Raw genomic sequence first — 26,008 nt, 5'->3', positions numbered from 1 at the left:
ACTCTCAAGCAAGGGAACTTGGCCGTTTTGTAGGCGGTAACAATTAATGTGAGAATCAATGGTTGACTTAACACAAATTAAAATGAAGAAATAAAATAATAAATGAGGTCATGTTTCTAGTGAACATTTGAGTTTGTATATAGGGGCCTTTTTTATGTTAGTATGTATTTAATAATTTAAATGTAAAGTTGATAAATATATAATCTTTTTTTTTAAAGTAAAAGTGTATTTTCTAGAGTTTGTTAATTAGAAAATAAAACATATTCTGCACTAAATTTATTATTTAGAAATGAGAAAGGTTTCCTAAAAAATCACTTTCTTGATATAAATGTCATTCAATTTAATATTATTACTGAAAATGATTTTTTTTTTCTTAATTAGCCAGTATTATAATAGGATTTTGGATTTTTGAGGCGTAAGGTTGGATTTGAGTAAATTGGGGATTGAGTAAATGGGGGCAAAGGTGAGCAAATTATTCATGTGTAAGCACCGTCACATGTAGACATGACAACTTTTTTTGAGATCAAAGGCAGAGGCTAGCTGCCAGTATTATTAATAAAAGATATAAGGTCCTTTATGGGATTACAACAGAGTTTACATCCATGCTCAATTGGTCACATAAGACCCTTCTAACATATCCTAACTCAGCAGTTGAGGAGCCATAATCGACCCTCATCTCTGATTTTCTTCACAAGTACCCGATGGTCCATTGGTTCACCTCTAAAAATTAGACCATTCCTCTGTTTCCAGAGCATCCAACACACGCATTGAACCCATGTGGTTCCAAGACATGCTCAAATGCTTATTACTTTCAAGTTGGAGAAACTTGAATCCGAAGAGAGGGTTATATTTGACGCGAAAATTAGGCGCACTGTGGGTCAAACAGACTATGAGTGCATACCGAACCGTCTTTAGATCGTTCTCATGTGTAAGTTGCATATATAATTAATGAGAAATTTTATAAAATGCCCCAACCGTTAAAAACATCAAACATAATACCTCTCTTTTAAATATTTTGACAAAATATCTTTTTAGGACCCACATTTTCCCTGCCTCCTTCTCTCTCCCTCTCCCCCTCATTTACTCCCACTACATAGAATGATTAATTGCATTTATTGTAATTCAAATTTGTGTCCTTTAAATTCCTTCATTAATATTTCCTTTTCTTTCTCTTCCAAATTCCGTTATAGCTATTGTTTTCCCTGCTTAAAATTAGCATTGCTAGAGGTGCTACTTTTATCCAATTACCCGGATCCGATCTGGAACCGAACCAGATCCGACCCAGAACCGATCCGGATCCGATTAATTTGGATAGGGTATGGTTTAAAAAATATAACCAGTTAAATTATGGGTATGGTTACAAAATTAATAATTTAATATCTGACCCGAATCCGAACCGAAACCGATACTGTAATGGGTAGGATATGGGTTTCATTTAATTATCCGACCCATAACCGAACCCGACCCGATACCCGTATAAATACCCGATAAAGCATATATTAATAACTATTAATATATAAAAATATAACTTTGCATATTAATTTTTGCATAAGCCGTGGTGAGCCCAGTACTTTTTTTAATATGAGAAAATAGAATGCAGTGACATATTCACTATGTTTATACACATATATAGATGGATGCCAAATTTATTCCTTCTATAACAGCCGCATTAATTTTTTAAATAAAATTTACTACTATGGATATATCCTTAAATATTTGCCTTGATATCCTCTGCATAATAATGAAAATTTATTGCTCTCATTGATATGTCATTTCTACAAATTATTAGTATTTCATTCATAGATTTTTTGAACCATAGAAAATGAAATCGTCATCTCTAATATTTTACTTTTTAAAAATTATCTCTTCTTCAATATTTTTTTTTCAAAAGTTATTTTCTCTCCATCCTCCTGATTTTTTTGTGACATGTACCCACTCCGGATCCGGAACCGCCCTGTATCCAAACCGGACCCGATAATCTACAAAAAGTTATGGGTATATATCTACCCAGAACCGAAAGACTGGACCCGAAATATCTACGGGTAGATAGGTACCCGGATCCAGACCCGATCCGAATTGAAACAAATAAGTGTATGGATCGAATTTGGACCCGAACACTTTTAGGGTACGGGTCCAAATATAATAGTATTCTGACCCGACCCGACCCGATAGCACCTCTAAGCATTGCTTCAAAGAAATTCAAATCTGCTCTCTTAAGTTTCTAAACCTCAACTTTCATTTATTGGTATTCCACCTAAGTTACTTGTTTGGTTTACTAAAGGTATCCATTATCTCTCGATATATGGAAAGTTTTACCTCTCGGCTACAAACCTACCTCATGTACTAAGTCTGGTTAAGAGAAATATCAAGGCCAAATTACAAGAAAGATGCTGCAGAAATCTAACAGTAGACAACAAGAATCATTCAATCAATTTCAACAAAGCAATTAAATTAATACTCAAACAAGCAAACACAAACATCAACACAGATTCAAGTAACATGCATATAAAACAGAATATCTAACTATATCATAACCCTAGAAACTAAAAGATCTAAACTAACATAGATAAAGCGAAAACAAAATAAATAGAGAGAGGAAAGAAATGATAAAACTCCAAGAAGACAAGCTCCAAGCCAAGCCTCCTCTTTCCAAGCTTTCGAAACAAAGTGGAGAAGAATGGTGGTCTCTCAGATATGGCCTCCCCAAATGGGAGATCTCCCAAAAGGTAAGATAGCCTTCCTCCTACTGCCTTCCTCTCATTTATAGCTATTTTGTGACTTGGGGAGCAAGCAACCAAGGATGGAAGGTGAATCAATCAAGATCTCATGAGATATGGCAATAAATTCAGCTGATGCCTCTCTAAAATGATTTATGTGATTTGCACATTACAAATTCTGATTAATAACCTTCCTAGAATTGTAAATCTAAAATGATTTATGTGATTTGCCTAAAACGGAGTTCGTATGACTAAGATATGGTCAAAATACGAAAAGATGTCGAAAGCTGGAATTTCCATATATGCGCTGTCTGTTTTCCGCACGGCCCGTATGGAGTCTGGCGCGGCCCGCGTGGAGCCCGACTCGGCCCACGTGCTGCCTCTGTTTCTGCTGTGAGCCAAACTTCAAATGGGCATAACTCATTATCCGTAACTCCGTTTTCAGTGTTCTACCACTTTTCGGAAAACTTGCGGGAAGATTTATAATTTGCTCCATTTTCTATAATTTAAATAGACTTTGGCCGTAACTTGATTCTTGGTATAATTCTAAATTAAATTAAACTAAATTAAACTAAATTAACCTAAATGCATGGAAATTGGTCAAGTTATTGATATAAAACTTAGGCAAAAGTATACATAATTGGTGCTCATCAACTATATCCTATAAAACACTCTATGTATCATGTAAAACAGTGAACTATATGGAACTATTTACTGTAAACCTGTAAATATCAATAATAATAGATACTATAAAATTGTGCATATATCATGTAAAAATGTGAACTATATCATGTAAAAATACTCTGCATATTTCACCAGATCTGAAGTGGTATATGTTAATTGACTACTTCAGAGACGACAAAATCCCATCGTGTTCTTCTCTCAAAGGTGAAATCGAATACTGTAAAACAAAATATTGAATCATGTAATTTCGTATATCAGACAATTCAAAACAACGACATAAAGAAAACGAACTATGCATTTCAAATCAGACCATTAGATAATGCGAGATCCATTATTGAATAGTAAATGATACAATTCAAATTCAAATCAATGTTCATATAATGCATACACGCCTGAGACTACATCAATTCAAATGAAACTTCAATAGAAGCAAGGAAATCATGATTATCAATTCAAATCAATAGAAGAAACGAAACTTAAATAGATTAGTAAATAAACAAGTTGTTTTGAATACTGTAAAATCAAAGATGTATATTATAAAACTACAAAGTGAATAATGTAAAATAACCCGATTATGCTCCAGATCGCCTCACTCTTATTTCTCTTCACCAGATCGCTTTGCTCTCATCTCTCTCCACCAGATCGCTCCTCTAGATCGCCTCTCTTAGATCATCTCTCTCTATTAGAATCTAAGAGAGATGCCGGAGAAGTCCGTCGGAGAGAAGAAAGCACCGATGAGTAGTAGCGCCGGCGAGCGGCGAGTAGTGGTGTTGCCGTTGAAAAATGAACTGTAGGAGAGAAGGTCGTTCAGATCTGCACGATCAAGAACCCGTCGAAGAGAGAAAGAGAGATCTGTGAAGAGAGAGATATGTGAAGAGAGAAAGAGAGAAAGAGAGAAATCTTATTTGCTTCTGTGAAGAAAGAGAGAGAGCGGAAAGAGAGATTAGTAATTATTTTCAAAAACAGAAAGCGCTAATCGAGAAACTTTTATAAGAGAGAAAGGTGGAGACCGAAGACAGTTAAAGTCAGTTGAACCAGGAGTCAGATAAGATTGTGGACAGATGGTGGACAAAACAAGATGGACATAAATCTTTTCTCATTTGTAATCTCATTTTTCTAAAATGAAAGAAAATAGAGGGGAGACAGACCAGGGTAAAAGTAAGTATTAGAGGAGGTAAGTCTCTTATAAATTTTGAAATTTTTCATTGTCCTTTAAATTTTTTAATTGTTACAAAAACAATTATTTTTAATCTCTTTCATAAAATAAAATTACATAACACATATTATTTTGGTCTTTGTAATATCAATTTTCTAATTCCGCTATTAAAACCGACCTAACAATTAACACTCAGTTAATTGTTCTAGAATGATAAAATTAGAAGGGAAGCAGACGGAAAGAAAAGAGAGCAACATAAAAGGACTGTATAACTTGAGCAAATTTTCTCATTGATTCTTACTCCAAAATAATATGTGTTATCAAAATAATAATGTAGAGAAAATTAATTCTTTACTAGGTCCTCTCCGTCTCTCATTTCTTTCATTTTTAAGAGTACAATCTTAGTCATTGATAACAAAGCTATAGATATGTTTCTCTCAGTAAGTCAGTTTTAATTTTTTATTTTATTTTATTTGCAACATAGTCTGTCGCCCAAATTCATAATGTGATAGAGCAAATTTAACAGCTGATAAAATAAACTACAACATTCATGATTTTTGGGAATTCTACCAATTTAATCCACAAATCCTCCTTAAATAAGTGCAATTGGCCTTTTATATTGGAACCCCTGCCATATCAGTGTTGCTCAATACAATCAAGCATAAAATTTGTTTGAGCAAGATCAACTTGATATAAAGAACATGGAGCTAATTTTTCAAACTTGAACTTTGTAGTTAAACTAATTGTCAGGTTAAAGCGTGTTTTCTTTTCTTTAGATACAAGTTTTTCGTAGAAATTGAAGACCGTCTTCTCATTTTTTTTAATACCCAGAACCCAGTTGATAGCCAAAAAGCGCTATTTTGTTAAGCAATTGACTTTACATGTGTTATTAAATAGCTGGTATTAAAAAAATATTAAGAATAAGAATGATCATGCAAACATGTGTAAACTACAATAATAACAGTGGATGCAGCGTGATAACTAAGATACAGTTCGCTGTGTTGTGTAAGAAGTTGTAAGTTCGAAATTTAAAAGAAACAATTATTTGTGGATATTAAATAAATTTATGTTATTATGCAGAGAATATCAAGGTAAATATTGAACAATGTATTTCTAGTAATAAATTTTATTTAAAAAATCAATGTGGTTCTTATGAAAGGAATAAATTTGGCATCCATTTATGTGCATGAACATAACGAATATGTGACTGCATTCTATTTTCTCACATTCAAAAAAGTACTGGACTTACCATGGCTTATGCAAAATTTAATATGCAAAGTTGTATTTTTATAAATTAATAATTATTAATATATGTTTTATCGGGTATTTATACGGGTATCGGGTCGGGTTTGGTTATGGGTTGGATAATTAAATGAAACTCATATCCTACCCATTACAGTATCGGTTCCGGTTCGGATCCGGATCGGATATTAAATTATTAATTTTGTAACCATACCCATAATTTAACCGGTTATATTTTTTAAACCATACCCTATCCAAATTAATCGGATCCGGGTAATCGGGTAAAAGTAGCACCTCTACTTAATCTTAAACCTCCTACCCCACTTGGAGAGTGGAGTCTGGTCTAACTTGTCCGGGTCGTCATGAACCTCCTCAATCTTGGATGTCTGCTGGACTCCAGGGCCAAAAACCGTAGTCTGTCTAGACTCACACTGCGTGAATAAAAATGTCTGTCTTGCTATGGGGTCATCTATCAAAGGGTAGGACATGGGAGGATATGATGCTTGCTGTGTGGAGGATCTAGAAAACTCCGGGATGGACTTTGTTTGTACATTTCTATTGGAACATGATGAATCTCTATTAGATGCCATGTTGTATTTGATAATTTTTTGATATTAATATTGGTACCAATTTTGGTCAGATATGATACAAATTCTGATTAAATATGGTGTCATTTTGGTAGCGGTCATATTTTATTTAAAATTGATACTAATCTAACCTATATTGGTAGTAATATAATCTAATTTTGATACTATTCTAAAATCTAAATTTTGGTACTAAACAATTTAATTTTGGTCGTAAACAATTTATTTTGATATAATAAAACTAATTACATTTTGGTATTGGTTTAATTTAATTTTAATGCAAAAACAATTATTTTTTGTACTATTCCAATTAATTTTTGATATTATTCTAATTATATTTTGGTCCTAAATTCTAAAATGTACTAATTAAAACTTAATCCTAAATCTAAATCCTAAACCCTAAACTAAACCTAAACTAAAAATTGAAACAAGAAGAGAAGAAAGGATTAAAAGCAACGAAAAATGCAAATGCAAATGAAAAAGTGAACCAGTGGCCCCTATATATAGCACAGGGCTGCAGAGGTATTGTATGGCTTCTAGACTGGAGCCACAGTGACATTGGGTGGCCCTCAATCTTTGAAGCGGCATAGGCTTTTGACAGCCCGGGTTGTTTTTGAATTTCCCCAAAATCAAAATGTTTTGATTTATTATTTTGAATTATGGTATAAATAAAAATTTCGGGTCATTGTCCTCCGGTCCTCCCTTCTGCACGTCTCATATTTGGTGCGCAAATTAGTCTCATATTTATTGAAGGGTCTCAATTAAGTTTTGAATTTTCGAAATTTTTTATTCTCATGAAATAATGTAAATTACTTTAATTATCTAATTATATTTATCTACACTCCTAATTTGTTATTCGACATTGGGCGGCCTTCAGTCTTTGAGGCCGCATGACTATATCCGCTTTCGTCCATAGTCAACGCGCTCCGATCGAGATGAGAGTGACTCTACCCTCTGAACTCCAACAATGCCGTGCTCTCAACTCCAATCAGCTCCGCTCCTTCTCCTCTATCTCATTCTTCTCTCTGCTCAAGGAAGTAGATACTAGAGAGAATGGAGAAGATCGTTGTGTTAGAGGTGATGCCTAAAATGAGTTGGAGGAGCAGAATGAAGAAGAGAGTGGGGCAGCTAGAGTTCGCTAATCGCCTCTTTTTCACTTTAGACAAAAAGAGTGACACCTCTTTAGAAATACTGAGTTCTACCAATTTGTACATTATAGAAACCAGTGTTCTAAATAGCGCCGTTATAGTGTTTTTGGAGCCTAAACGCTAAGCTATGGCATCAAAACATGCTATTTGAGCTACGGACACTATAGCGGTAATAGCGGCCCACTATAGTGCATAGCGTGCGCTATGCAACATGAGCTGTTTTTTTTTTCTTTTCAATTTATATGGGTTTTAAATAAAGACTCAGATTGGATTTTAACCGTAATTTTTTTTTTTTTGGCAATTGATGTACTAAGCTTTATATAAACTATTAATTATTAAATGAGAGATCCATCAAACGAAATAATTGTTTTCTTTTTGCAATTGATGTACTAAGCTTTATATTAAACTATTAATTATTGATATACTACGCTGTTTTTTTTTTCTTGATAATTTATATGGGCTTTATTTAAGGCTCAGATTGAATATATTAAGATATTTTTTGAAGTAACAAAATGATACTTACTATATGGCAGTTTGAATATTTTGAATAGATTAAGATAGTTAATTATGCTATGATGTATAGGTTATTTTGAAATTTAAATTGAAAAAGATAGATTATGTCATGATTCTGAATATATTTTGAATAGAAAAATATCGATAATTTATGATATTAGTATTACTATGGATATTTTGAGTCGCAATTTGGACTTTGTATTAGTTCAATATGAATATTATAATTTTTTAATCAATTTGATGTTATTTATTGTTCTATGAGACTTAGATAATGTTGATATTTAGTACAAATATATGATATAATTTTTATAAAAATAAAAAAAAATGTTATGTAGCATAGCTTTCGTTATAGCGACGCTATTCACTGTAGCTTTTTTTGTAGGCTTCCCGCTATGACGCGATAAACGCTATTTAGAACCTTAATAGAAACTATACTCGAAAGAAAACATAAGCCGACAATTAAGTCTAATTATTTCTAGAATCTGACATATGCAAACTGTAATGTCGCTTGACTCACTACAATATACGGATAAAGATATTATTCGTGTGTATTAACTTCTTACAACGTATAAATTATATATATATATTTTTTTAGGAGGAGGGTTCAAATACCTCTAATTTTTGTGCTTTCATCATGCCTCTATTTTTAAAAACTTTAATAATTCAAAATTTAAAACTTAAAAGTCAAAATAAAACAAATGTGTACCATCTATTAGACAAATTCTATTACTAATTTGCTCTTTGTTGGATTATTGGGTAAGGGCTAAAAGGAGGCATGTGCAGTTTACACTCGGGATTCCTGAAGATATGAACATGGTGCCTTTGCAAAGCATATCACCCTTGCCAACCAGTGTTACTGCATTTCACAGTGTTGACACCTCTTTGATGGTGCCACTATAGCTTGCCATCTGAACATTTGTTATTTTACTGTGCCATCTGAATTATTGTCAATATTTTTATCCTGCATTACTAGTGATATTGTTTTCTTTACCAAACTTCTAACAATTACCTTATTTTTATTTTTTTTAGCTGTTAAGCAGAAGGAAGGACAATTACAAATAACAGTCGGTGAAACCAGAAAGAATCAAATTTGTTTTAAGCTCACTTTCCCTGTTTGATCAATTGATATATGGTGCCAAAAAAGAAAATGAAAAGCAGCATATGTAGTGAAGTATTTGTTCTATAAACTAAGTACGTACGTCAATTATATACTTTTCATTTTTTTTTCCAATTAGTCGGGCACCGTGTGAAGTTAAATATATATAGCTCTATTTAGAGATGTTTATTGGGTATGGTTTAATTGGTTTTAAACTGAATTGAGAGTGTTGGGATTAAATGGTTTGGTTTTTTTTTTTAAATATATTTAATTGTTCGGTTTATAATTTTTTAAAACCTGTTAGACTGAACTGATCAAAAATAGGAATATAATTTTTGTGAGCTAATAAAAAATAATTATGAACGTTATCTTTCTCCTTGTGTATAAAAATCGCTTAATTCTAATTCAATTTTATGCGTTGAAATAAATAATTCTTTGAGCCTATAAAAAAATAATGAAAACTATTTATTTCTTTATTATCTTGGTTCAGTTTTAATTCAGTTAATTAGTTTATTTCGATGAGTTTGGTTGTTTTTGAAATTCGAATAAAATTTTAGTTTTTATATTTTATTTTGATATTATCAAACTGAATGGAACATGCATCTCTAGATCTGTGACTTGTGTGAATATTTTTACCTAATGGCTCTTGCGATTGACTTATTTGAACCGCATAGAGAATATTAACCTTGTTTATGCTTAGAGAGAGATTGTGCTGGTTTTTCTATCCTTACTAATCGCACTAGTTGCAGTTGAAATTGATACAAATTTGATTATAGCAGGATTTGAGAGGAGATATCCTTTACTATATATAATGCCTGCCTTCTGAAGTTCATGAAAAAATGGAATGCATTTCTAACTATATTATTTTTAAAAGATTTGTTGAAAAAAACATAAAACACACACACAAACTGACTATATTATTTTACCTTCCAACTATCTCATTAAAAAAGAAAGATTGTGTGACTTGAAGTTGAATCCAACATAAACAAAAGAAAAAAAGTTGGAAGTACTTAAAATGACGAACAGCAAAGAGGCGATGAACAATTCGCAGCTTTAATTGCGGCCCAATGCTTTAATTTCGGCCCAAATGTCTTCGGACAAAATTTATCTAAATTCGTTCTAAACTGTCCGATTTGCGTCAATATTCGTGTAGACGGTATAGATTTCCAAAATCCATAACAGGTCGGACCATAAATTCGTAGTCCACACTCCACAAGCAATTTACGGCAGCGCCACCGCCACCGCCGGGAATATGGCCGAAGCCCAGGTCGCCGGCTTCTCTGCATCAGCTTCTCAATCTACTGCAGAGACTTGCTTAAACCTTAACCCTAATTTTGACGGGGATGGAAAGGATGAGAAGAAAAAGAAGGTGGTGGTGATAATGGGAGCAACTGGAGCGGGCAAGTCGAAGCTTTCTATCGACCTTGCTTCGTACTTCTCCGGTGTGGAGGTCGTTAACGCCGATTCCATGCAGGTTTGTTCGTCCCTCCTATTTACAGAGATAAAATTAAGGTTGAAGGAAATAAAAGTTTGACACAGATGTGTCGTCTCATAACCAATTGTTACCTCACTAAAAAGGATGCCAATTGAAAAGGTTTGGACCTCTCTATGTGTATGAAAAGTGCCAACTTTTTTAATATTCGTAAATTTTTGAACTTTTTATCATTCTCTGTAGGTTTATTGTGGACTCGATATGCTTACAAACAAAGTACCCCTTCCGGAACGCAAAGGTCTCTCTCTCTCTCTCTCTCTCTCTCTCTCTCTTTCTGTGTTCATAATCGCATGCGTGAGTGTGGCATCTATCTATTTGTTTGTCTGTAGCTTAGTAATTTTTCAGTAAGTTTGTTGCAGATATCCCGCATCATCTATTAGGAACGGTCGATGCATCCATGGAGTTCACTTCGAAGCACTTCCGTGATTTTGCCATTCCGGTAAGGCCTAATTCTAGCACCTTGAACCATAATCCTCTTTAAATTTGTAAATTATTAGAGTAGTAGCTACCATTTTAGGTGCATGTAACCTTAGGCAGGCATAAATAGTTTCATACCATCTGAAATATTAACGGCTTGGTAAGCTATGCACGACCCCAATTGTGAAAGTTTCAGCTAAATTAACCCCAGTCAAGGCTCAAAGAACCCATAAGTTGTGAAATAAAAACTCTATGATGCATCAATTTTGCAATGAAACTTCAAATTGTCTTGATTTTGCTTCACATTAGCTTCGAGTTATGAAAATTTTCTAATCTAACAGCCATAAACCCTGTTTATCCCCAGTTGTTTAATTAATAAAAATAAAAGAAGAAAATGAGAACAGAATATTTCCAATGGAATACGCAAGTGCAACCTGACAGATGGTACAAATATCTGGGGATTATAATTCACGGTACCAGTATGTGTTCTGTAATATGTAACATTTTTTATTAATAATATTATGTTCTGAGTAAGGCTTAGGTTCTATGGATAGCATAAGTCCTTTTGTGCTACGGTCTCAAAAATCTATTTTATAAACTTCAAACTTTGATCTAAGTAGCTCAGTAAATTAATTATATAATGAACTTGTTAAATACTAACTTTTACTATTTTGGATTTTTTTTTACTATTTTTTATGATTTATGAAAGATGGCAAAAAATGACCGAAAATATTGGTAATTTTTTTAATATTTTTAAGTCATTTTTTGCCATCTTTCATAAATCATAAAAACTAGTAAAAATTGGTATTCTACAAGTTCATTATATAACCAATTTACTGAGTTACTTAGATTGAAGTTTGAAGCTTATACAATAGGTTTTTGAAGCCGTAGCATGGAAGGCCTTATGTTATTTATAGCACCTAAGCCTTACTCTTATGTTCTATCTAACTTCCATTTAAATGATATGCCAGATAATAGACGATATATTGTCTCGGGACAGTCTTCCAGTTATTGTAGGAGGCACAAACTACTACATCCAGGTTATAATTTTATACCCACAACTGCTGTTTGTATTTTCTTGTTGCGCTCATCAAAAATGCACAACCAAGGTCTCTTATTATTGGAAAGAAAAACAAAAAGGAAAAAGTTCCTCTGCACTGGAAAATGATTAATTTACCCTTGATTGTCCTAGTACAGCCAACTGCAACAGTAATAAATAAATGCTCTATGAAACCATTTGAAATGGTCCAATAATCAATTTGTGCTTTGTCCAGTCAATCTTGAACACAAGTTGATGCTCTGATTCAGACAACAGCTGTAGAGTGCCAAAAAATGAATATATTTTTTGTAACCACTACTACAGAGCAAGTTCAGCTGTTTGCTAAATATGTGAATCATCTTACAATTTCCAAAATGTTGGTTATGTTATTTTTAAAGATTTAAAATAGTGGTTGATTTGCAATATGTACATTCATTGTTTATGTGCATTATAACATGGTATAGTTATACTTTATGATGTCTTAGGCTCTGCTAAGCCCATTTCTATTTGATGACATGCATGAAACCTTGTTGGAGTTCTCAGACACTTCTACTCCTGGTGAAAGAGGTACCTCAGTCTTGACTGAACTATAATTGTTGGCATTTTTAGAAATAATATGCAATAAAGCTGTGTCAAAAACTACTGTGTGAGCATTTGGTCATTTATCATTATGGGCACCTTGTTTAGTTAAATTACCTGTTTCTGTGTCATCATTGCTCTAGATCTTGGGGACGTCGAGCCAGATGGAGGATATGACTGTCTCAGAGAAATTGACCCAGTTGCTGCAAACCGTATTCACCCTAATGATCATAGAAAAGTAACCTATCTCTGTCTCTTTCCCGATTAATCGATCGATCTATGTATGTATCTATTATTTTATAACTTCTTTATTTTATTTCGGTATAGATACGGCGATACCTAAGCTTGTATTCAAGCACTGGTGTGCTCCCCAGTAAACTTTTCCAAGGAGGTACTTCTCAGGTTAGATTTTTCTTTTTCTTTTTCTGGGATATTCAACAGTTTTACGTAAAGGCCACTTCAAACTTCCAATTTACACAAATAAATTACCAATTTACATACAGACCCACCTAAAGCTTTGTTTTTTTTTGGAAAGTCTCTGTTGAGTTTGTAATTAACTCTTTACTTATGTGCATGCAATTTGTATTCAAAGATAGATTCATTTTTAGGGAAAGAGAGCTTATTTGCATTTTTAGTAACAAGAGAATAAATTTGTGGGATATATTGTCATAAAAAAACTGTAAACTCACAAAGTTAAAATATGGAGCATGCGTTAGAAAACACCAATACCTTAACAGTATTTGTATATGTTAAGGTACTTTGCTGGAGAGGCATGCTTTTCATGGCTCTTCACTGAACTGATGGTACAAATTATTGTGGCATGGCAGAGATGGGGGCGAGATGGTAATTTCAGATACCAGTGTTGTTTTCTCTGGATAGATGCTTCATTAGAAGTCCTAGATAAGTACATAAATGAAAGGGTTGATGTAATGATGCATTCAGGTATGTTAGATGAGGTTGTGGATATTTACAATTCAACTACAAATGCTGTGTATACCAAGGGATTGCTTCAAGCAATTGGTGTTCGAGAATTTGAAGAGTTCTTTAAGAAATATGGAGGGAATACTTTTGAAAATCACAATAATATCAATAGTAGTTGGGATGTTGTAATGCGGAGTGGTGACGAGGAGATGAAAGATTTGTTGAAAGAATGTGTGGATAAGTTCAAAAATAATACACGTAGGCTTGTTCGGCGTCAGGTAATAATATCTTTGACCTGGCCCTACATTTTTTATTTAATTCATGTTTCTCATTGAACTTCTGTTAGGTTTTGCCAGAATCAAGTAATTAATTTAATCTTGCTGTACTTCCCCACTGACAGGAAGAAGATAGAAAAAGTTCCTCCCGTGTCTTGCTAGTAACTGAGCAGTTAGATATTGAATCTTTTGCTATTTATCTCCTGTTTGTTTGATATTGTCGTTTTATTACTAATACCATAATACGTGAAGTCTCCTTTTTCTTTTATAGAGAAGACGACTAGCCCATTTAAGGGAAGACTTTGGGTGGGATTTGCACCATATTGACGCTACCGAAGCATTCCTTTGTATGTCCTTCCTTTCTGGACTTGACAAATTATATTAATACCTCCTTTTTTGCCCCTTGTAAATTACTTTATCTTTTTAGTGACTCTATAGCTGCAAAATTGCTCATAAGTGGAGGCTAGTTGCATAATTTAGGTTTATTGGAATTTAATTGAGATAGAAAACCAATGCAAGGTTAATTGATCTAGGTCCAATGGCACATTGGAGGGTTAAGTAGAATGGGTCCAGTGGAGGTTTGATGGTGCAATTGAGATGATGCAACAAAAAAAACTTATAAGAGGTGAGAGAGCAATATGAATCATAAGAGGGTGAAATGGAAAGAAAGAAGGGGATTGTGTGCCTCCAAGGCTTTTTACAATTGTCTATTACACAAAATATGAGTTACACCTGACCCTTTCTAGCCTATAAAATAGAATTTACCTAAGACTTACCATAAATCCAAGTAAATCACAATCAAGAAAAATGCTAGTCGCGACTATGTTACATAAGAGAGCCTTCCAAAATAAATTGAATCAAAACTTAAAAGAAATACTACACTAGACGGGACTGAATAGCTCGACAAAGAGTAATTGGGAGGCATCACTTTATATTTCATGATTGTCAAGGTAATTTATTGTCATGTGATCTCTCCCGAAGACTAATTAACTTGTGCAAATTTCAGGCATGTAAATTTCAAATTATGTCAAGAGAGTTGCTTGAGACAGTATGAGACTTTATTGTGGTTTATTTGAGGTTTATAGTAAATTGTTAGGGATAACTGAGATGTTAATTGCAATATGGAGGTTAACTGAGACTGATTTGGGATATATTGGAGGCTACATTTTCATATACCATACTAATACTATTTAATTAGTAGTTCAAGAATATGATGAGAAATTAAGGAGAGATTGCATATAATTAAATATTGGTTAGGTAGAGAAGAAGAGGTATGGAAAAGATGTGTAATAGAGCCATCTGTTGCTGTCATCTCCACGTTTTTATCGAAGGATGGTGCAATCAGAAGTGACTGCACACCATGCACTGAAAAGTCGCATAATGGTGTCTCGAGGGACTTGTGGACCCAGTTCATGTGTGAGGTTAGAAATATGTTTGTTGAAAGCAAAACATTCTGCAAAAAATCCTTAAATTTTAGTAATTCTCAAGTTTGCATTTTTTGTGTACAACAAAATGGAATAGGCATGCGGAAACCGGGTATTGCGAGGGACACATGAGTGGGAGCAACACAAGCAAGGTAGAGCTCATAGGAAAAGAGTTGCCTCATTCAAGAAAAGGAATATTAGTACTGGAGTTTTGTACTGAATGTTCTGTTGGTGTTCTTTCTATTTCGTTTCTTCAGTTATAGCGATTCAATTTTCTTTGCTAATTTATTTAGCTCTTCTTTTACTGGAAAGAGGAAATTATCGTAATTCAATAAAACAACAGGCGTTTTTTTTATCTTATGTACAATGACATCTCGAAATCCAATTCTATATTATAAACAGCTTCATATCTTTTTTTTTTTTTTGGTTAAAAAGGCCGAGGCCCAGTTCCATTTGATTAAAACGAAACAAGTTTAGATACAAAAGAGATGAGATGAGCTCCATATGCTCAATCTCAAGATCAATGCCAGGACTACAAACTACCAAAAACATAAATGCGGATCACCATAAAACTAGACAAACATCACAAGCTATCAACAACACAAAATATAGCGATCAACTAGATTCAGCAAGGACTATATAGCAAAAAAATCAAAGTCCATATAGTATGAACTAAAGGTCAGTGCCAGCTAGGGGTGTCAATGGGTACGGTACGGGTCGGGCGGAGACATTTTCATACCCATACCCATTAAAATTGATCTTATCCATATCCATTAAAAATTGATCTTACCCTACCTTACCCTTATCCGTTAATATTATCGGGTAACGAAACGGTAACAGGTGAATAACGAATAATACTAGTATAATAATTAGTTTATTATATTTTACAAATTAAACATCAAAAACTCATTCATTTTAACACATATATAATTGCATTTCTAATAAAAAAAATAAAAAAAAATGTGCAATTAATTTCAACTAAATTATTTTTTATAAAGAATAAAAATTTAAAAACACAAATATACATTTAAGTGGATTAGAAATTGAATTAAATATACATTTAAGTGAGTTGGAAATTGAATTGAATATATATTTGAATTTTATAATTACCCTATAGGGTAACGGGTACGAAATAGTCATTACCCATACCCTTACCCATTTATTTAACGAAAAAAAATTCTTATCCATACCCATACCCAATAAGCTAACGAAAAAAAAATCTTACCCATACCCGCCTTATCGAATACGATACGGGTCGGGTAAACGGCTAAAAAGGTACCATTGACACCCCTAGTGCCAGCGAATGATTCTAATAAGCATCAAGAACTCTCCAGCGAGGTGGTATCATCTGGGTGGTAAGATACACTGTCTTCTTCACCTGGCCAAATAACCCGGAGAGGGATAGCATCCCTGGTATCCTGTGAAGGCAGCCAATGCTGAGTGTCATCTCGAAGTTGTTACTTAATCTTCTTGTTACCTATCCAATAAAGCACCAAAGAGATAGTCAGATAAATCAAAGATCGAGCACTTTTAATGCTGATTTGTTGAAAAATAACTTCATTTCGATGCTTCCAAAGGGTCCAGCATGCTGCACAGAAAACAAGTAAGAAAGCTTGTCGTTGCTGAGGAGGAAGGGAAAGGGCAAATTCAAAAACATCAGTCATATTGTGCCATTGGTTATAAAACTGTTGATTACACCCCAGCCAATACCAAATTTGTTGTACTAATCTACAATGTAAGAAAAGGTGATTCACTGATTCATCATGTGAGCAAAATAAGCATTGTACAGACCCTTCCCACCCTTTTTTCCGAAGATTAGTTTTGGTCAAAATTCTATTTCAAAAGGTAAGCCATATAAAAATTCTAATTTTATGTGGAATTGGTAAAGACCAAAAAAGGAGAGGCTGCCTAGTAAGAACTCCCCTGTAATTAAGCAAATGGTAGATGGATTTGACAGAGAAACTGCCTGTAGAGTCCCATCTCCATGCAAGTTTATCCATTTCATGAGTAAATGAAAGGTGGCTAAGGGTGGAGAGTAGCTCATTCCACTCTAGCCAAGAAACCCCGGTGAGAATATCAGTGAATTGAACCCCTTCCCCTTGGGTAGCAATGACTTTAGACAATAAGATGTCTTTATTACTACAAGAATTATAAACCTGAGGGTATCTGGAAGAGAGGGCACATTCACCCAACCAGATGTCTTCCCAGAATTGCACAGAAGAGTGAATACCAGGTATATATTTAACACTACATTCACCCAATGAAGTAAGTTTCATGATAGCTTTCCAAAAAGGTGACAAAGTAGTAATAGGCCCAGAATACATATAAGATATAAGTAATTTCCATTTGTTAGAATATGATGGATCTTTATATTTCCACCACCACTTTAACAATAAAGAGATATTCATGTTTCTCAAATCAAACAGCTTCATATCTCTCCAGAGGAAAAGGAGGCATAAACCCATGAGCAGGTGAATCTGCCTCTAATTCATCCTCAGGTATGTCAGACTCGCAATTTAAGCACAAATTAAACCTCTCATTTCTATTTGTACATCACAAAATGCAAATGTTTACAGTATGAGCACTGAATAAAATAGTCAAACATTACACTCACACTGGGTCATCAGACCTGCAATCCTTGCCATAAACAAAGTTTGGGAGAATCTCACGTATGCCCCTCAAAAACTTCAAGTATTTCCCCATCTAAATTTTGAAATTACGTATTCCTCTCTCTAAACTTCAAAACCTAACATATTTATCCATTTCATTGTCTTTTATATTAAAACTCATTCTAAATTTATTAAATACCTATTTTACCCTTCATTAAAAGTATAAAACGCTCCATCGAACTCAAATTTGAATTTGAAGGGTTTTTCTACCGTTCGATCCGTGCACACCACAATAAGATTATTGTGAGTTGGCTTCAAGATTTGTTCTAATCTAGCCTGCACGAATCTCAAAGCAATTTTGATCTGTGTGCATCGCATTAAGATATGTGCACATTGCTTCAATTTTTGTGTTTGTTCGCTTCAAGATTTGTGTTGATCTAGCTTGCACTGATTTCAAAGAAATTTGGACGGTAGATGAACCTTTAGATTCAAATTGGAGTCAAATGAGTGTTTTATGCTTTTAATAAAAGGGTAAAATATGTATTTTATAAATTTAGAATGTGTTTTAATATAAAAGACAATAAAATGAGTAAATATGTGAGGTTTTGAAGTTTAGAGGGAGAATATGTAATTTCAAAATTTAGAGTGGGGGATAATTAATTTTGAAGTTTTTGAGGGGTATACATGAAATTTCCCCAAGTTACAATAGGGCTTTTATTTTTGTAGTTTTGTAAAATCAAATTAAAATTATGGGCTTTGAATACCATCAACTTAAAGTTAATAAGTTCTATTGCTTATGATCCAGCGCATAGACTTAGGTATATTTTAATAATTTATATTAGCTTGTGGTATGTTATTCAGGTATATATTCTTGTACTACCTTGTTTTATTCTATTATTTTTATTTAATTGTTTTGTAAAACTGCGACTGTCAAATCGAAACCATGGGCATGAAACCATTAAATTGCTATGATCCAACAATTAGGTTTAGAAGTATGTTTACTTTTTATACCGTCAAATATAACTGCACTATTATGCAGTTATAGTTTCTATTGTACCTTGGATATTTTATCCCAGTAAATCACGGTTTTTGAATTGAAACTATGGATTTGAAAACCATATATCCAACTTAATTATTATGGATTTGAATATGTTGTACTTTTTTATTACTATGCTCCAACAAGTAGGATTAATTAAAACTATATCAACTATATATACCGGACCTTACTGGCCTTTCTGATTTGTATACTATTCTAACCTAACCTTATTGTTGATATCCAATTTATATATATTCCATGTTAAGAGAAGGTTGTTTCTACATCTTGTTAGGTTAGAGGAGCACTAAGATCACGTGCATGGAAATTTTGGCTGATTTGTTATCTCCTAACCAGTAAGCAATCAATCCCCTAACAACCTTATATTTGTATGTTTTTCCTTGCAATTCTTTGATTTATGTTCATGCACTATTTTTTGGATCAAGTTTTAGTAATTTTTCTTCCCACAATATTTTTGTTTGTAATTCTTCATAACAACCTTGCTTTCTGTTGAGTTCCCTCCTTGCCGCGCGCCACATGATCAGAAGTTGCACAAAGGTTAACTTATTTTGTTTACCTACAGCTAGCATATATAATATAGAGGATAATGATTCTCTATAAATTAAATCTCTCTATAATGATTCTAATACGTGCGCCATATCAGCATCCACGTCAACAATCGCTCTGATATGATCCAACAGATCTTTTCAACAGCATGTGTGGCTTCGTCAGTTCGTCTCCTATTACTTCAGTGCCGTGCCCTCCGTTTCTGATCATACATGGCCCACTTGACAGCAACAGCTTCCTTACAACGGTCATGGACAGAGAATTAAACGAGGGGCCCAATTACAGTGCTTTGAATGCTTTCCCTTGTAATTATTTTTTTCTCCTTCATAGCTCGACCAAGTCCAAACCAAACTCATGTGGGGTTTTTATCCAATGGCTTTGGACAAAGTTTTATTCAAAAGTGAATCTAAACTGTCTGATCTGCGGACGGTTTAGATTCACTTGACCAAACTCCGATCTTCGTCAAAAATTTATAGAAATTGAATTGAAAATGGAGCTAGTTTGCTTTTGTAGTAAAAACACTATATATAATTGGATTAATTTAATCAATTAACAAGTGCCTTATCATTATCATTACTGCACGGTAGATGCATGAATGTACGGTTGAAATCAGGAGTTATTGTTTCCTAATTTATTTTTCAAAACCATGGGCTTCAAAATCATCATTAATATAGAAAGTGATTAGTATATATGTGGGTCTGGATACTTATCTTTTGATTTAATCCAACGGCTAGGATATAATTTTGTTTCTTATTTATACTCTTGAGGTGCGTGCTCATGACCTAATATTGAAAATCTAGTGCCGGCTTATCGTTGGGGAATAGAAAAAAAAAAAAAAAAAATCCTTGCTAAGAGAGCTTTATAATTTTTTAGAGATAAATATATATGTCAGTTTAGAGCTTTATAATTTTTCAGATTTAGAGAGATTAATTTTATGCTAATATTTGTCTCGTGAATTAATTTGATGGAAGTTTTGGCTAATTCATTATCTTCTCTGCCGAGGTATGTAAGAGAAAAAAACACCTTTAGTTTCTATTATTGTTTCTTGTAATTGTTAGATATTTTCTTGCACTTCAGTATTTTCATTTTTCCAGAAAATTGATTTGTGATACTTCAGCGTACGTAGCAGTCTTGCTGCCATTTAATGTGATACCCAAATGTGATCTCAAAAAAAAAATGTGATACCCAAAAAACAAACTTTGGAATGATAAATTAGGTGATTATTTGTAATAAAAAAAAATAGTTGCATAATCGCAATCATCGATTGAGGAATGCTGCATTCTTTTCTCTATTCGATATCGCATTTATCATGAAAATAATACCTTTTTTTTATCAACCTCTTGTGGAGTCCTTGTGTTAAATTAAGTATCATTTAGTAATGCACTAATGTCATATAATATTGTTTTAACTTGAATATTACATTGCATATTGTGTATTATAAACTTGAATATTACATTTCAAATGTATTCCAGGTAAAGAAAACTTACTATATCTAGTACAGGACACACGCAAAGCCTCTTCAAACTCTGCAATGTAGTGCCTCTGTACCATCCACATTTGAGCAGAGATGTAAACACCGTCTCTGAACAAAAAACTTAAGGCAATTAATACATCCTTCCCCATTTCGCAATCTCTTGGTACCAAGTCAGCCTTTTTTGAGAGAATTTGTCATGACAGGGGCACAAGTGTGTTTGTGAGTTTGGCTAATGCTTTGAGAAATATGCTGTTTAGGTACTGCTGATCCAAGACTTAAACCATATGAGGTATGTAGTGCATGTCTTTTAATGTTGAGCAATTGACATGCGGTATCCAGAATTTCGAGATCGCCTCGTGAACTGCAGCATGGACCCCATGGAAGCACTTGTGGCAGCAAATGTAGATTCACAAATCCTTCTTTCTCGAGACAAATTAATACAGACTGGAAGCACTCTGTACCAGAAGCACTTGGTACTGGTTTTTAATTGGTATGGGTTCAGTACCTTGGCTTTCATATGGGTTAGTCAGCTAGATTTGGTGAGTCCTTATATTGGATGTATATGCTGCATACAGCATACCATGTTTTTCAGACTTTCTTTTAGGTAAATTTGGATGTACGTAACTCTTAAGTTGTTACTCATTGGTTCAAAATTTGTTGTAAGATATTCTCTTTTATAATATTATAATAAAATTTAGGATATATTGTTTTGGTTCCTTTTTGTTGTAATGTACTAATGTGTGTATCATATCTCCAGCAAAATTTGTTCATCGGTCAATTAATTAAAATATTAAATTCAAAATATTGAAGTGACCGAAGAACTAGAACAATCCACATGTAATTATGCATGTCAAAATTAGAACTGAAAGGTTTACAATTATTGAGACGAAAAGTTTGAAATGATAATCATTATTCTTGTAAAATGTACACAAAATAATAAAAGATTTACTCTCACTAGATGATTTTGAACGGAATGTTTACGGTGCGGTCTAAATTTTGAAATTTGGATTAATTATTGGAGAACATGGATGAGAGAAACTTGTGGCAGCTGCCACTAGCTAGTACAAAAAAACTCCTTCACCACCTGTTCAAATATCCCTATACCAATTGTTATAGAGACGTCAATGATGGCGCCATAAATATAGGTCGACAACACTGATGGATTAAAAACAACCAGTGTAGGTCTTCAACACAGACGGTTAAATAACAGTCAGTGTAGGTATCCAATACCGATGGTTAAAAAACAGTCAGTATAAGTCTCAAATACTGACTGTTAAAAAACAATCAATGTAGATGCCCAACACCAATAGTTAAAAACAGTTAGTTTTAGCATAATTTTTTTAGCATAGCTCTGCTTGTATTGGAGCTAGCCCTCATATTTTTGCCAGCCATATATTATCATTCGACATTCATTAACATTAAACAAAATATCATACAACTAATTTAAACAACATAAACAATAGACAACACAATATAAACAACAGAACATATTCATTCACAAAAGAACACACAATATAACAATATTTACATAACCCATCTTAATAAATAGTAAAAAAATTCCAAAAAATGTAAAATTTGTTCTCCAAGCATATTTTATTGTAGAGATCACATCTATTGGTTTGGATCGACGATTTAGACTTTAAAAATGTAAAAAATAATTGTTGTAACTTGATCCCTCCTCTATATATATATGCAATTGAATTACACAACCACCATTGTATTCCAAACACCATTCTTGTGTTATTACATGAAGTTGAGTCAGGACCTAAATCCAACATTTCACATTTCACATCTAATTGATGGTGAAAATATACCTAGAAGACAAAGAGGTTGAATCAATCTTCTTCTTCAAAGCACTGTTGACATTGCGTGAGAGATTGAGGATACTGAGCTGTTTCATCCTCTCCATTTCGAGTTTATCATTTCTTCCTTGGCCTTTTCGATGCCCAATGGAGCTTAATCCATTTCGACGTCAATCGGTCTATACCACAAACCACAATTTAAACCCATAAATACTAAATTCAAACCTTTCATAAATCCAATTCCATATCATAAACCATACACATTAATTATGAACTCTAATCATTTCATAAATCCAATTCGGCATCTAAACATTTCACAATTTCACAACTTAGGGTTTTTGGAGCTGGTTCAGTTCAATTAGACCCAGGTTGACAACATTGTATATAGTTGGAAAAGAGGTTAGTGTAATTTGAGTTTTTTTTTTTTCATTGTAAATTATAATTTAACAGCAAAAGATTTTCTGTTGTGGGAAAGACGAACAGAAAAAAAGGAGATTTGGAAAATAGAGTTAATTAGAGGCTATGGAGAGCACAATACTGAAAATGGACGCACATCTTCTGATGCACATTGAATTTAGTAAATCGAGATTAATAAAAAAAAAGGATTTAGTAAGATTTTTTAATTAGTATACAAATAATATCTTACAACATTTACGTCAAATTTAGATACACCGAATCTACGTAGGATCATTTATCCTAGTCTAGATAAATGAATCTTTGTTTCCTTGGAACGCAGATATATCACTATTAAAAGAAAATTTAGTAAATGAAGGATTCGAAGAAAATTTAGAAAAATCAAGAGTAATGAAAATGATTTAGTGAATTTTTAGAGAATCTTTAGAGATATAGGGTTGCTTTGCTTCTTCTATTAGTAAGATTTTGTTTTAATTATTATACAAACTTAGGTACTCGATCAGGCTAATTTGTTATGGTACTCAGGCCTCACATCCCCCTTGCCCGTGCAGAATATTAATTACATACGAATCAGGCTGCATACCTGATCACAAAATAATTGGAAAAAGAAAGAAAAAATCCAGAATGCTATTATTTATCTGGTCCATATATAGAGAACTTAGCTTGGTATGAATGTCAGTAATTGGTATATATCTACTTCAACTATAACATATTTTCTGCCAACTGGATAAAAAATGGGAAAAATAAATAAATTGAAATGCAACAATAATAACACTGGAAGTAATTGATAACAGAAATATAATTGAGAAACTTGTACTCGAGCTTGAAATAATTGAGGACCTTATATAATTTTAATAGCTTTACTTGAGATATTAGACGTAAATGCTGGTTTGCCCGAGTGGTTAAGGGGGAAGACTTAAGATCTTCTGTACATAAGTACGCATGGGTTCGAACCCCATAGCCAGCATTTTTATTTCCTCTACGTCATCATGCCGTGATGTTCTTTTTCTTCCGTTGACAGCAAATATTTTCCGGAAAACTCAGGTTCAAATGTATTTATTTTTTGAACTAAGATAATTTAAATGTTAGATATGATCCATATTGTTTTCTCTACATATAGATAAAAAATTGTGACATTTTAATATTGTTTTAATTAGTATTAATTAGTATTAAGAGCTTGTAAAAATACACCGATGTGGATAAAACTCGATAGATATGAAAATATATAATAACATAAGTTTTCATAATTCATTTCAGATATTCTGGGAAGAACTTATAATTAATTACCAATTAAATGATGAAGCTGAACATGCTTATGAGAGCAAAGACAGACAGTTAATAAAATAAAAACAGTACTGTACTGATGAGGTTCAAATGTCTTCATATTTCTTGTTTCCATTATGGCTCAATTTTTTTATTTTATAATAATAAAAATTAAGGTTCTAAATAGCAATTATCGCGTCATCGAGGAAAGGCTAAAAAAAAGCTATCGCGAATAGCATAGTTATAGCAAAAACTATCATACATAGCATTTTTTGTTTAAAAAATTATGTTTTTATATTTCTACTAATTATCAACATTATCTAAAGTCATATAGAGTAATAAGTAACACAAAATTGATTAAGAAATTAGAATATTCATATTGAACCAGTATAAAGTCCAAATTGCTATTCAAAATATCTCTAATAATATTATAAATTATCTATCTTTTTTCCATTCAAAATAACCTAAGCATCATGACATAAACTATATATCTTTTTCTATTAAAAAAAACTAAGTATCATGATATAAACTGTCTATCTTTTTCTATTTAAAAGCAAAAGCAATTCGGAACTTGAAAAAAAATTATCCATAAAAAATTTCAGTTTGGATCTTTAAATAAAGGAAGCGTCTAATTGTCCATAGACATTTATCCACCATTTATTCACAGAAAAACTGTTATTTGACCTGCGCCAATCCTGTAAATTTAATAATTCAATGCTGTAACTTATAAAATAAATCTTATAAAAAACCTAATCAAAAATTTCAAACATCCAGAAACTTTTATTAATAGTTTGCATCTTGGCCAACTAACTGTACTTCATGCAGGACCACTTGGCAAACTAAATGTACTTTCTTACTAACGGTTAACAGCAGTTATTTGCGGTTAATGGCAATTTTACAAAAATTTCTAGAACATTCCACAAAAACTTCTAGAACATTCCAAACCCGAACAACATCTACAACAGGCATTTTTTTCAAAATAAACCTCAAAAATATTCAAAAATAATTTTTTCCAATTTTTTTCCTTCAAATGTACACTGTAAATTTCAATACTGCAAAATTAGAAGTTGTAAATAGTAAAATAATCATATGTCACTATAAATTTCAACACTGCAAAATTAGAAGATGTAAACAGTCAAATAGACATATGTTCACTGCAAATTTCAATAATGCAAAATTAAAAGTTGTAAACAATGAAATAAATGTCACTACAAATTCAATACTGCAAAATTAGAATATGAAACCAATAAAACACACATAAAACATAGCAATATTCAACATATACGAGTAAAAATATATCATAAGCAAATTCTTAAACAACACTATATAAACCATTCACAACCACACTGTTCGCCAAAACATATACCAACAATCTTGTTCACCAACCAGATTAACTATTCACAAGCAACAACATTTGTTCACCAAAAAATAACAACATGATCCTATCTGTTCAAAACCATATAACTTATGCAAAGTTTCACTTCATCACCCTTTGTTTCGTATTGTTCGGATGAGTTAGTAGCCCCATAACTAAAACAATATGTTCTTTGCTAATATCA

At 32.9% G+C, this 26,008-nt stretch overlaps 1 protein-coding gene and 1 non-coding gene across 2 annotated transcripts; both read left to right on the top strand.

The window, feature by feature from the left end:
- The first annotated feature begins 10,222 nt into the window (after positions 1-10,222).
- IPT2 (tRNAisopentenyltransferase 2) lies at positions 10,223-15,624 on the top strand. Its single transcript, XM_078313815.1, has 11 exons — positions 10,223-10,614; positions 10,816-10,870; positions 10,992-11,071; positions 12,021-12,089; positions 12,574-12,655; positions 12,811-12,905; positions 12,995-13,069; positions 13,495-13,866; positions 14,135-14,210; positions 15,121-15,284; positions 15,385-15,624. The coding sequence occupies exons 1-11, from the start codon at positions 10,393-10,395 to the stop codon at positions 15,505-15,507; spliced, it is 1,413 nt and encodes a 470-aa protein (XP_078169941.1). The 5' UTR covers positions 10,223-10,392; the 3' UTR covers positions 15,508-15,624.
- Positions 15,625-24,070: 8,446 nt separating this feature from the next.
- On the top strand, positions 24,071-24,153 carry TRNAL-UAA (transfer RNA leucine (anticodon UAA)). Its single transcript has one exon. It is a non-coding gene; the product is annotated as a tRNA-Leu (tRNA).
- Positions 24,154-26,008: the final 1,855 nt, after the last annotated feature.

Source organism: Carex rostrata, chromosome 13 (genome assembly GCF_964058835.1).
Source record: "Carex rostrata chromosome 13, lpCarRost1.2, whole genome shotgun sequence".
NCBI classification, from domain to species: Eukaryota; Viridiplantae; Streptophyta; class Magnoliopsida; order Poales; family Cyperaceae; genus Carex; species Carex rostrata.
The sequence above is the reverse complement of the archived record's forward strand: the minus strand, read 5'-3'. Positions and strand labels throughout refer to the sequence as shown.